The sequence below is a fragment of the chloroplast genome of Chirita eburnea, assembly GCF_022965805.1.
Source record: "Chirita eburnea voucher CEBURN20170516 chloroplast, complete genome".
Taxonomy (NCBI): domain Eukaryota; kingdom Viridiplantae; phylum Streptophyta; class Magnoliopsida; order Lamiales; family Gesneriaceae; genus Primulina; species Primulina eburnea.
The window spans coordinates 52,501-65,000 of NC_036100.1; the positions used below are offsets into that span (position 1 = coordinate 52,501).

A 12,500-nucleotide genomic window follows, 5' to 3' on the forward strand; every position below is an offset into this window, starting at 1 on the left:
CCGTTTGTCAGGCTATTGTTCCCTTAAAGTTCTGGAGTAAGACATCGATTTCTCAATAAGATCAATTTCTGTTATTGTATGATGGACTCCCCTGAAAAACATTGGCGCACGTGTAAACGAGTTGCTCTACCAACTGAGCTATAGCCCTTAGTGCTTGTGATACAGATTTTATCATGTATATAATTTCTTGTCAAGATCAATATTCTATGATCCAACATCATAAATTTTTGAATGGTATTGCTTATTAAGCAATATTTTATTTATAATCCATCCATGGGGATGGGTTTCATTTCGTTCTCTTTGGGATCATAAATAACCTACTTAACTCAGTGGTTAGAGTATTGCTTTCATACGGCGGGAGTCATTGGTTCAAATCCAATAGTAGGTAGGACTTATTAGATACCGAAGTAAATGGTATCTAATAAGTTTTTTGACCCCCCCTCCCTAAAATATTATATTGATTTTTTATTTAATTTTTGAATTCCGTTGTATCAAAATTGGATTCTGCTTGATTGAATTCACTCGACAAAATCCAATCTAAATAGGATTTAGAAACATAACTTATTTTGATTATTCGAACGAACCAAATAGTTATGAAATCATATTGACAGCCTCTACTCTTGTCCTAGCCCGGCGGAGAGCTAGATTTGCCTCAATTATTTGTCTCTTTCCTTCAGCTTTTCTAAAATTAGCTTCTGCTAGTTCACGAGTTTGTTTAGCTTCTTCTGGATCAATATCACTACCTCTTTCTGCATCATTTACTAAAACAGTGATCTGATTATTGCCTATTCTAGCAAAACCACCCATCATAACCATCGTTACCCATTGGTCCTGAAAGCGTATTCTCAAAATCCCTATATCTACAGCTGTAGCAATCGGGGCATGATTTGGTAATATGCCAATTTGACCACTAGTCGTACATAAAATGATTTCTTTCACTTCTGAATCCCAAACAATTCGATTAGGGGTCAGTACACAAAGATTTAAGGTCATTTCTTCAAATTGCTCTCCATTTCTAAGTTCACAGCCTTCGTGGTAACTTCATCGATATTACCTACCAAATAAAAGGCTTGTTCAGGAAGACCATCTAATTCTCCGGAAAGGATCGATTGAAACCCTCTAATGGTTTCTGCTAAATCAACATATTTACCTGAAGAACCGGTAAATACTTCTGCTACAAAAAAGGGTTGTGATAAGAAACGCTCAATTTTTCGCGCTCTTGCTACAGTTAAACGATCCTCTTCGGATAATTCGTCCAACCCGAGGATAGCTATAATGTCCTGAAGTTCTTTATAACGTTGTAAAGTTTGCTTAACTCTTTGCGCAGTTTCATAATGTTCCTCACCAACGATCCGAGGTTGAAGCATGGTTGAAGTTGAATCTAAAGGATCTACTGCTGGATAGATACCTTTGGCAGCTAATCCTCTTGAGAGTACGGTAGTAGCATCTAAATGTGCAAATGTCGTAGCAGGAGCAGGATCCGTCAAATCGTCTGCAGGTACATAAACTGCTTGAATAGAAGTTATGGACCCTTCTTTCGTAGAAGTAATTCTTTCTTGTAAAGAACCCATTTCGGTACTCAGAGTAGGTTGATAACCGACAGCGGAAGGCATTCTACCCAATAAGGCCGATACTTCGGATCCTGCTTGTACAAAACGGAAGATATTGTCGATAAATAGAAGTACGTCTTGTTCATTAACATCTCGGAAATATTCCGCCATCGTTAGGGCAGTTAAACCAACTCTCATACGAGCTCCCGGCGGTTCATTCATCTGGCCATAAACTAGAGCCACTTTTGATTCTGCAATATTTTCTTCATTAATCACTCCAGATTCTTTCATTTCCATGTAAAGATCGTTTCCTTCACGAGTACGTTCACCCACTCCGCCAAATACGGATACGCCCCCGTGGGCTTTGGCAATATTGTTAATCAATTCCATAATGAGTACCGTTTTACCAACCCCAGCTCCCCCAAACAGTCCGATTTTTCCCCCACGGCGATAAGGGGCTAAAAGATCTACTACTTTAATTCCTGTTTCAAAAATAGATAATTTTGTATCTAACTGTATAAAGGCAGGCGCAGATCGATGAATAGGAAATGTTGTACGAGTATCTACAGGACCTAAATTATCAACAGGCTCTCCAAGCACATTGAAAATTCGTCCCAGAGTTGCTCCACCGACCGGAACACTTAGAGGAGCTCCTGTATCAATCACTTCCATTCCTCTCATCAAACCATCTGTAGCACTCATAGCTACAGCTCTAACTCGATTATTTCCTAATAATTGCTGTACCTCACAAGTCACATTAATTGGTTGACCAACAGTATCTCGACCTTTAACTACCAGAGCGTTATAAATATTGGGCATCTTACCCGGCGGAAAGGCTACATCTAGTACCGGACCTATGATTTGGACGATACGCCCCAGTTTTTTTTTTTCAAGCGCGGAAACCCCAGACCCAGAAGTAGTAGGATTAATTATCATAAGAATAATAAAGAAATATGTCGAAATCTTTTTTGTGAAAATTATCGAATTTAAAATAAGTGTCCGATAGCACGTCGATCAGTTAATTTAATAAGAAATGGGAGTTAGCACTCGATTTCGTTGGTGCTATCCAATCGAATAAAATTCAATTGTTTACTTATTTCAAGGAGTGAATTTACAAGCTCAATCAAGCTTTTTTGAAAATCTCAAGGGTATTAATAAGGATCTTGAGAAAATTTTTCATTTGTATAACATTATAGACAATCCCATCTACATTATAGAATAGACAATCCCATCTATATTATATAAAATAGTCTATGGAATTCGAATCTGAACTCTATTTACTTATTATTTCTATCTTATGGGCTCTTCTTATTGTTTATTTCAGCATATCGATTTACGACTATAGCCTATTCTTTTCGTTTGTTTATACAGTTTTCATTTCATATACGAATTCCGTCTATTTTCACATCTAGGATTTACATATACAACATATATCACTGTCAAGAGAGAATTTCTTATTAGTTAGGTTAACTATTTCGATTAAAAAAAGGGGTTGCGCTATAGATATGAAAGAGTATACAATAATGATGCGTTTGGTAAATCAAAAACCATGGTCTAATAATCAAACATTCTGATTAGTTGATAATATTAGCATTAGTTGGGAAGTTTGTGAAAGATTTCTGTGAAAAGTTTCATTAACGCCTAATTCATTCTTGTCGAGTAGACCTTGTTGTTGTCAGAATTCTTAATTCATGAGTTGTAGGGAGGTATTTATGTCACCACAAACAGAAACTAAAGCAAGTGTTGGATTCAAAGCGGGTGTTAAAGAGTACAAATTGACTTATTATACTCCTGAATACGAAACCAAGGATACTGATATCTTGGCAGCATTCCGAGTAACTCCTCAACCTGGAGTTCCGCCTGAAGAAGCAGGGGCGGCGGTCGCTGCCGAATCTTCTACTGGTACATGGACAACTGTGTGGACCGATGGGCTTACCAGCCTTGATCGTTACAAAGGGCGATGCTACCACATCGAGCCCGTTCCTGGAGAAACAGATCAATATATCTGTTATGTAGCTTACCCTTTAGACCTTTTTGAAGAAGGTTCTGTTACTAACATGTTTACTTCCATTGTAGGCAATGTATTTGGATTCAAAGCCCTTCGTGCTCTACGTCTGGAAGATCTGCGAATCCCTACTGCTTATATTAAAACTTTCCAAGGCCCGCCTCATGGGATCCAAGTTGAAAGAGATAAATTGAACAAGTATGGTCGTCCCCTGTTGGGATGTACTATTAAACCAAAACTGGGCTTATCTGCTAAAAACTACGGTAGAGCGGTTTATGAATGTCTTCGCGGCGGACTTGATTTTACCAAAGATGACGAGAACGTGAACTCCCAGCCATTTATGCGCTGGAGAGATCGTTTCGTATTTTGTGCCGAAGCCATTTATAAAGCACAGGCTGAAACAGGTGAAATCAAAGGGCATTACTTGAATGCTACTGCGGGTACATGCGAAGAAATGATGAAAAGGGCTATATTTGCTAGAGAATTGGGAGTTCCTATCATAATGCATGACTACTTAACAGGAGGATTCACTGCAAATACTAGCTTGGCTCATTATTGCCGAGATAATGGCCTACTTCTTCACATTCATCGTGCAATGCATGCAGTTATTGATAGACAGAAGAATCATGGTATACACTTCCGTGTATTAGCTAAAGCGTTACGTATGTCTGGTGGAGATCACATTCACGCTGGTACCGTAGTAGGTAAACTTGAAGGAGAAAGAGACATCACTTTGGGCTTTGTTGATTTACTGCGTGATGATTTTATTCCAAAAGATCGAAGTCGCGGTATTTATTTCACTCAAGATTGGGTCTCTCTACCGGGTGTTATTCCCGTAGCTTCAGGTGGTATTCACGTTTGGCATATGCCTGCTCTGACCGAGATCTTTGGGGATGATTCTGTACTACAGTTCGGTGGAGGAACTTTAGGACACCCTTGGGGTAATGCGCCAGGTGCCGTAGCTAACCGAGTAGCTCTAGAAGCATGTGTACAAGCTCGTAATGAAGGACGTGATCTTGCTGCTGAGGGTAATGCAATTATCCGTGAGGCTTGCAAATGGAGTCCTGAACTAGCTGCCGCTTGTGAGGTATGGAAAGAGATCAAATTTGAATTTCAAGCGATGGATACTTTGGATGAGCCAAAAAGCTAACAAACAGGTAATTACTCTCGGTTCTCTTAATTGAATTGCAATTAAACTCGGCCCAATCTTTTACTAAAAGGATTGAGCCGAATACAAAATATATATTGGATAAATACATATATCTCTAGATATACAAGATTTGAAATATAAAATATAAGACTCAAATGTTTCTATTGTTGTCTTGTATCCACAATTAAACCTATGGGTCCTTATCCTTAGGATTGGTATATTCTTTATATATCCTGTAGTTTCCCTGAATCAAGCGAAGTATCACAAATCTTTCCACCCACCCCATATATTGTCCTCTTCGTTTCGTGTTAGAATAGAACCTTAATTTAATACTTGTTATTAGTTTTTTATTAGACGAGATTTTACGAATGTTTCGAGGAGAGAACAAATAGTTCTTTTTTTGTTCGATACGAAGACAAAGGAAAAACCCCTCTTTACCATTATTATTTAGAATATTGAGAATTCATCATATTCATATTATAGTGAAGTTTTACCCCCGGATTCCCATAAAACAAAAAAGAATTCTTTTTCACACTTCAGTGATTGAATTTCTATGTTTAGTCTGATAGGAAATAAATAAAACTAAAGAATTGTGGCTCGAATGACTATTCATCTATTGAATTTTTATGCAAACAAATAGGGGGCAAGAAAACTCTATGGAAAGATGGTGGTTTAATTCGATGGTGTTTAAAAAGGAGTTAGAGCGTAGGTATGGGATAAAGAACTCAATGGACAATCTTGGTCCTGTTGAAAATACTAGTGAAAGTGAAGATCCGAATAGAAAAGGTAGGGCTAAAAACATTCATAGTTGCAGGGGTCGTGACAATTCTAGTTACACTAATGTGGATCGTTTATTCGGCTTCAAAGACATTTGGAATTTCATCTCTGATGATACTTTTTTAGTTAGGGATAGTAATGGAGATACTTATTATATCTATTTTGATATTGAAAATCATATTTTTGAGATTGACAACGACCATTCTTTTATGAGTGAATTAGAGAATTCTTTTTATCATTATGGCAATTCTAGTTGTATGAATAATGGATCTACGAGTGAAGATTCCTTATCCAATCGTTACATGTATGTAACTCAATTTAGTTGGAATAATCACATTAATAGTTGCATTGACAGTTATCTTCAGTCTAAAATCTGTATTGATACGTCCATTGTAAGTGATAGTAGTGACAGTTACATTTCTAGGTACATTTTTGATAAACGTAGAACTAGTAGCGAAAGCGGGAGGTCCAGTCTACGAACCCGCGCGAAGAGTAGTGATTTAACTCTAAGAGAAGGGTCTAATGATCTCGATGCAACTCAAAAATACAGGCATTTGTGGGTTCAATGCGAAAATTGTTATGGATTAAATTATAAAAAATTTTTGAAATTAAAAATGAATATTTGTGAACAATGTGGATATCATTTGAAAATGAGTAGTTCAGAAAGAATCGAACTTTCGATCGATCCCGGTACTTGGGATCCTATGGATGAAGACATGGTCTCTCTGGATCCCATTGGATTTCATTCGGAGGAGGAGCCTTATAAAGATCGTATTGATTCTTATCAAAGAAAGACAGGATTAACTGAGGCTGTTCAAACAGGTGTAGGTCAACTAAATGGTATTCTCGTAGCAATTGGGGTTATGGATTTTCAGTTTATGGGGGGTAGTATGGGATCCGTGGTGGGGGAGAAAATCACTCGTTTGATTGAGTACGCTACCAATCGACTTATACCTCTTATTATAGTGTGCGCTTCGGGGGGGGCGCGCATGCAAGAAGGAAGTTTGAGCTTAATGCAAATGGCTAAAATATCATCTGCCTTATATGATTATCAATCCAATAAAAAGTTATTTTATGTATCAATCCTTACATCTCCTACTACTGGTGGGGTAACAGCTAGTTTTGGTATGTTGGGAGATATCATTATTGCCGAACCCAATTCCTACATTGCATTTGCGGGTAAAAGAGTAATTGAACAAACATTGAATAAAACAGTACCTGAAGGTTCACAAGCGGCTGAATATTTATTCCAGAAAGGTTTATTCGACCTAATCGTACCGCGTAATACTTTAAAAAGTGTTCTGAGTGAGTTATTTAAGCTCCACGCCTTTTTTCCGTTGAATTCAAATTCAATCAAGTAGAGCGTATTAAGTTCAATTATTTTATTTGTAGCAACCAAGTAGTTAGCTTGTCGGAATTAAAGTAAATAAGAACGCAATTTTCTTTGGTTGGTGACCTAAGATCTAATTGTAGAAAGAAGCAAAAGTTGCGGATAACTCTTTTTTTTACCTAGATTTCCCATTACTAATTAAGAAGTCTTTATCAAGAAGATAAAGGCGTGAGTTCTTCCTTTCGTGACATTAGGCAAATAAAACGAATTTCGCCTTACGTAGATAATCAAATATAGAAAAGATAGATATATAGTTTTTTATCTTTCTGCATCGCCCAAAATCTCATTTTCACTAAAAATCCTGGTTGTGTCGCATTCTAGCAAATCTTTCGATAATTTGTAAGAAACCTTTTCAAATTAGAAGACAAGAACAAAACACAAAGAAATTAAGAAAAAAATATAATTAATATAATAAAAATAAAGTTGATTATCATAGGTATCTTTCGTGTAGAAAGATGAATAAGTCCATTTATTTAGTTCTACATTCCTTGGACTTAGTCTATATACTCACTTAGATATATAGATATTTATTACTTCTATAAGAATTTTCAAATTCAATTTCTTAAGAAATTGAATTGAATAATAAAGACCAATTCATAATAATTACAATTTTTAATTATAATTATTATAAAATATGATATAAAAAAAAATAATAACAGGTGCGAATAGTAAATCGAGGTACCCGATTTTATGACAACTTTAATTTTTCCCTCTATTTTTGTGCCTTTAGTAGGCCTCGTATTTCCGGCAATTGCAATGGCTTCTTTATTTCTTTATGTTCAAAAAAACAAGATTGTTTAGATCTGAGGGGACCCAATCTCATCCATTTTTTTTAACTTCTACTTGCTAGCATAACACAGATATTTATTTCTTTCGGGAAATGGAAATATGGTATGACATGTGATTTCTAAAGGAAAAAGCTATTATGCCTGCAGAAAATGATCTATGGGAAAATAAATTCCAGCTAGTTTCAAATAAAGCAGGATCATTGGATACCTAAAGTTGGTGGATCCATCTGTAATATGTATATTTGGGATTTAAGGAAGGGTATGTTATTAGTTTAGATCTAACCAATTTGATAAATTACTCCGAAGGAACTCTCATCAAACTAGTGCTAGTTTGATGAGAGTTCCTTCGGAAACAAAAAAAAAGTAAAGTCAAAATAATTTGGGGTATTCTCTCAATTCCAATAAAATGAAATCGGATGAAGTATGAGTTGGCGATCAGAACATATATGGATAGAACTTATAACGGGGTCTCGAAAACTAAGTAATTTTTGCTGGGCCCTTATCGTTTTTTTAGGTTCATTAGGATTCTTATTGGTTGGAACTTCCAGTTATCTTGGTAGAAATTTTATATCGTTTGTTCCGGCTCAGCAAATTGTTTTTTTTCCACAAGGGCTCGTGATGTCTTTCTACGGGATCGCTGGTTTCTTTATTAGTTCCTATTTATGGTGCACAATTTCCTGGAATGTAGCTAGTGGTTATGATCGATTCGATAAAAAGGAGGGAATAGTGTGTATTTTTCGTTGGGGATTTCCTGGAACAAATCGTCGCATATTCCTCCGATTCCGTACAAAAGATATTCAGTCCATTAGAATAGAAGTTAAAGAGGATATTTATGCTCGTCGTATCCTTTATATGGACATCCGAGGCCGGGGGGCTATTCCGTTGACCCGTACTGATGAGAATTTGACTTCACGAGAAATTGAACAAAAAGCCGCCCAATTGGCCTATTTTTTGCGCGTACCAATTGAAGTCTTTTGATAAAAGGAAATGGGCTGAAGAATGAATGCTTTCTCAGCAGGAGGGAAAAAATTCCTGTTTTTTCTATAACATAATTTAACTGAAGTTTCATCAAAACGTTCAGTCGAGCCAAAGCCGATAGATGCAGATAAATCCTATCGTGTAAATTATTTTTGTCAATCGACCCTTTAATTTATCCTTTCTTTTGTGTTCCATTACTAATACTAACCAATAAAGGGTTTTATTAATAATGATAACTGGTCCATCTCTGTCTTGTTTTACCACTCATTTTTTTATCATCACAATATCTTTCTCTCAATTATTCTATTCTTGGATATGGGTAATCGTTGGAATTTTTTCAAAATATTATATATTTTTATAGAAAAGGAATTCTTTCGTTTCAAAATATCAATAATATTCATTTCTTAAAGTGTCTCCTTTCGGTCATTCATCGAAAGGAGACACTTTAAGAAATTTGATGAATTGAGATATCTGGAAACAATATTTTTGATTATTTCTTGATTCGAATTCGAAGCGGAGTCATAGTCTATTTTTGTATTCGTTCTAGATTCACACAAAATCACAAATAAAATAGATTCATAGGTTTGATACCTTGTCTTGAACTCATGGGTAAAAGAAATATTCGATCACATAGAGTCTACGAATGAAGTGGGTTAATTAATAATTCACAGACGAAAAATGGCAAAAAATAAAGCATTCATTCCTCTTTTGTATCTTGCATCTATAGTGTTTTTGTCATGTTGGATTTCTCTCTCATCATTTACTAAAAGTATGGAATCTTGGGTTACTAATTGGTCGAATACTGATCAATCCGAAATTTTTTTGAATGATATTCAAGAAAAAAGTATTTTAGAAAAGTTCATAGAATTAGAGGAAATCCTCTTCTTGGACGAACTGATCAAGGAATACTCGAAAATACATCTACAAAAGATTCCTATAGGAATCCACAAAGAAACGATCCAATTAATCAAGATACACAATGAGGATCGTATCCATATGATTTTTCACTTCTCGACAAATATAATATGTTTTGCTATTCTAAGCGGTTATTCTATTTTAGGTAATGAAGAACTTGTTATTCTTAACTCTTGGGCTCAGGAATTCCTATATAACGTAAGCGATACAGTCAAAGCTTTTGCGATTCTTTTATTAACGGATTTATGTATCGGATTTCATTCACCCCACGGTTGGGAATTAATGATTGGTTCTGTCTACAAGGATTTTGGATTTGTTCATAATGATCAAATCATATCTGGTCTTGTTTCCACTTTTCCAGTTATTTTCGATACTATTTTTAAATATTGGATTTTCCGTTATTTAAATCGTGTATCTCCGTCACTTGTAGTTATTTATCATTCAATGAATGATTAATAAATGATCCACCAATATGAATCTAATCAAATTAGAATGTTTCTTAATGTATAGTTCTACATAAGCATTAAAAACTTTATACCCGGGGGATTTTCATCCTATAGCATTCCAGTAAAATGATTCCAGTAAGCAGAATCGTGGATAGGGAACTATACGAGCGACCTACCCAATTTATTGTAGAAATTTTCGGATCAATGATTAGACCATGCAAATTAGAAATACTTTTTCTCGGATAAAGGAACAGATTACTCGATCTATTTCCGTATCGCTCATAATATATATCATGACTCGAACATCCATTTCAAGTGCATATCCCATTTTTGCGCAGCAGGGTTATGAAAATCCACGAGAAGCGACTGGGCGTATTGTATGCGCCAATTGCCATTTAGCTAATAAGCCCGTGGATATTGAGGTTCCACAAGCGGTACTTCCTGATACTGTATTTGAAGCAGTTGTTCGAATTCCTTATGATAAGCAAGTGAAACAAGTTCTTGCGAATGGTAAGAAAGGGGGTTTGAATGTAGGGGCTGTTCTTATTTTACCGGAGGGGTTTGAATTAGCTCCTTCCGATCGTATTTCTCCCAAGATGAAAGAAAAGATAGGCAATTTGTCTTTTCAGAGCTACCGCCCTAATCAAAAAAATATTCTTGTGATAGGGCCTGTCCCTGGTCAGAAATATAACGAAATAGCCTTTCCTATTCTTTCCCCCGACCCCGCTACTAAGAAGGATGTTCACTTCTTAAAATATCCTATGTACGTAGGGGGAAATAGGGGAAGGGGTCAGATTTATCCCGACGGAAGCAAGAGTAACAATACAGTTTATAATGCTACAGGAGCGGGTATAGTAAGTAAAATCATACGAAAAGAAAAGGGGGGGTACGAAATAACCATAACAGATCCGTCGGATGGAGGTCAAGTGGTTGATATTATCCCTCCTGGACCAGAACTTCTTGTTTCAGAAGGTGAATCCATCAGATTTGATCAACCATTAACGAGTAATCCTAATGTGGGTGGATTTGGTCAGGGAGATGCAGAAATAGTACTTCAAGATCCATTACGTGTCCAAGGTCTTTTATTCTTCTTGGCATCTGTTATTTTGGCACAAATCTTTTTGGTTCTTAAAAAGAAACAGTTCGAGAAGGTTCAATTGGCCGAAATGAATTTCTAGACTCGCCGATTTATCGACATCAAGTTCGTAAAAAGAAACAAATTATTGTTGTCGATTATGTTTCATCAAAAAAAACTGAAATTCTGAAAAACCTTTTATTTACTTGTTTATACTATTTTTCTACGAGCTTTGGGGAATCTCTTGTACCGCATTCCTAGTCATATCATATATAGGTAGATCTTTTTTGAAGAAGACTATTTTATTTGACTTTACCACCACTTTCTTTGTTTTTTTAGCCAAATTGAATTCGTACGATTATATTACTATACTATATGCCGGATTTCAATTATAAATCTTATTCTATTTGAAATAGAATAAGATTGGGATAGATAGTCGCATAAGTAAGCGCGGAACTATAAATGCGGGCAACAAATAAGGGATTATTAGTCTTCCTATTCTTCGACACAAGAATAGGGGTGGAGAAAATTCTCCTTCTTGTGTCGAAAGAGTAATGATTTTTGATCCTGTTCGTCAAAAATTCCTAGTCTTGGTGTCGGTTTTCAGATGTATCAGAACTTCCTTTTTTATTTATTACGTACAATAAAAATAAAGTAGTGGACAAACAAAAAAAAGACTCTGATTCTTAAGAACCCAACGGGCCCTTTCCCCTCGAATCAGACAAAGAAAGAAGGGAATCCCGTTGGGTTCTTACGTCTACAACTCAATTCATCCGATTACTACAGGGATGAACCTAATCCGGAATATGAACCATAAAAGAAAATACCTATTAAACCAATCACAAGAATACCAGTTACAGTACCTATTATCCAAAGAGGAATCCTTCCAGTAGTATCGGCCATTTACTCCACTTCCCTCCAATTTTATCAAGTGGTCGTGCTAGAGACATAAACAGTCATGGATAATTATGAGATGAGATCCTTCCGAATGAACTAATACAATGCCTAGAATTATTATTTATTTTCTTTCGTTTTCCTAATTGAAGAAATAATTGGAAAATAAAACAGCAAGTACAAAAATGAGTAATAATCCCCAGTAGAGACTAGTACGATTCAATTCAACATTTTGTTCGTTCGGGTTTGATTGTGTCATAGCTCTATAATTCGGGATTAGGTTTATCGTTGGATGAACTGCATTGCTGATATTGACCCCAAAAAGAAGACGGTAGGTACAGCTAGACCATGAACAGCCAACCAGCGTACTGTAAAAATGGGGTAGGTTCGATCTATAGTCATTTGATTAGGGCCTCCTAAAATGATCTACTAAAGTCATCGAGTTGTTCCAAAGGATCAAAACGGCCTGTTATTAATGGAATTCCTTGGCGGCTATCTGTGAAATATTCGTTTGGCCGAGGGCTTCCAAATA

At 36.0% G+C, this 12,500-nt stretch overlaps 12 protein-coding genes and 2 non-coding genes across 14 annotated transcripts in view, besides 1 other annotated feature; 7 read left to right on the forward strand and 7 right to left on the reverse strand. All coding sequences in view use genetic code 11, as the record gives it.

Moving 5' to 3' along the window:
- Positions 1-148, reverse strand: part of trnV-UAC — a 658-nt gene extending 510 nt beyond the window's left edge. Inside the window, exon 1 of the tRNA in view lies at positions 111-148. This is a non-coding gene — a tRNA (tRNA-Val). The remainder of the gene's footprint in view (positions 1-110) is intronic.
- Positions 1-12,500: part of a sequence feature (large single copy region (LSC)) that runs on past both edges of the window.
- trnM-CAU lies at positions 317-388 on the forward strand. The gene has a single exon. It is a non-coding gene; the product is annotated as a tRNA-Met (tRNA).
- On the reverse strand, positions 592-993 carry atpE (ATP synthase CF1 epsilon subunit). Its single transcript has one exon. It carries the CDS (start codon positions 991-993, stop codon positions 592-594), a length of 402 nt encoding a protein of 133 aa, YP_009437474.1.
- Positions 990-2,486, reverse strand: atpB (ATP synthase CF1 beta subunit). Its single transcript has one exon. The coding sequence runs from the start codon at positions 2,484-2,486 to the stop codon at positions 990-992; it is 1,497 nt and encodes a 498-aa protein (YP_009437475.1).
- Positions 3,242-4,705, forward strand: rbcL (ribulose-1,5-bisphosphate carboxylase/oxygenase large subunit). The gene has a single exon. The coding sequence runs from the start codon at positions 3,242-3,244 to the stop codon at positions 4,703-4,705; it is 1,464 nt and encodes a 487-aa protein (YP_009437476.1).
- Positions 5,362-6,843, forward strand: accD (acetyl-CoA carboxylase carboxyltransferase beta subunit). Its single transcript has one exon. It carries the CDS (start codon positions 5,362-5,364, stop codon positions 6,841-6,843), a length of 1,482 nt encoding a protein of 493 aa, YP_009437477.1.
- psaI (photosystem I subunit VIII) lies at positions 7,563-7,673 on the forward strand. The gene has a single exon. The coding sequence runs from the start codon at positions 7,563-7,565 to the stop codon at positions 7,671-7,673; it is 111 nt and encodes a 36-aa protein (YP_009437478.1).
- ycf4 (photosystem I assembly protein ycf4) lies at positions 8,084-8,638 on the forward strand. The gene has a single exon. It carries the CDS (start codon positions 8,084-8,086, stop codon positions 8,636-8,638), a length of 555 nt encoding a protein of 184 aa, YP_009437479.1.
- On the forward strand, positions 9,317-10,009 carry ycf10. Its single transcript has one exon. The coding sequence runs from the start codon at positions 9,317-9,319 to the stop codon at positions 10,007-10,009; it is 693 nt and encodes a 230-aa protein (YP_009437480.1).
- Positions 10,215-11,177, forward strand: petA (cytochrome f). The gene has a single exon. The coding sequence runs from the start codon at positions 10,215-10,217 to the stop codon at positions 11,175-11,177; it is 963 nt and encodes a 320-aa protein (YP_009437481.1).
- On the reverse strand, positions 11,855-11,977 carry psbJ (photosystem II protein J). Its single transcript has one exon. It carries the CDS (start codon positions 11,975-11,977, stop codon positions 11,855-11,857), a length of 123 nt encoding a protein of 40 aa, YP_009437482.1.
- Positions 12,111-12,227, reverse strand: psbL (photosystem II protein L). Its single transcript has one exon. It carries the CDS (start codon positions 12,225-12,227, stop codon positions 12,111-12,113), a length of 117 nt encoding a protein of 38 aa, YP_009437483.1.
- On the reverse strand, positions 12,251-12,370 carry psbF (photosystem II cytochrome b559 beta subunit). Its single transcript has one exon. It carries the CDS (start codon positions 12,368-12,370, stop codon positions 12,251-12,253), a length of 120 nt encoding a protein of 39 aa, YP_009437484.1.
- psbE (photosystem II cytochrome b559 alpha subunit) overlaps positions 12,385-12,500 on the reverse strand; it is a 252-nt gene continuing 136 nt past the window's right edge. Inside the window, exon 1 of the mRNA in view lies at positions 12,385-12,500. This exon is cut by the window's right edge and continues 136 nt beyond it. Within this exon, the coding sequence (YP_009437485.1) occupies positions 12,385-12,500 (116 nt within the window).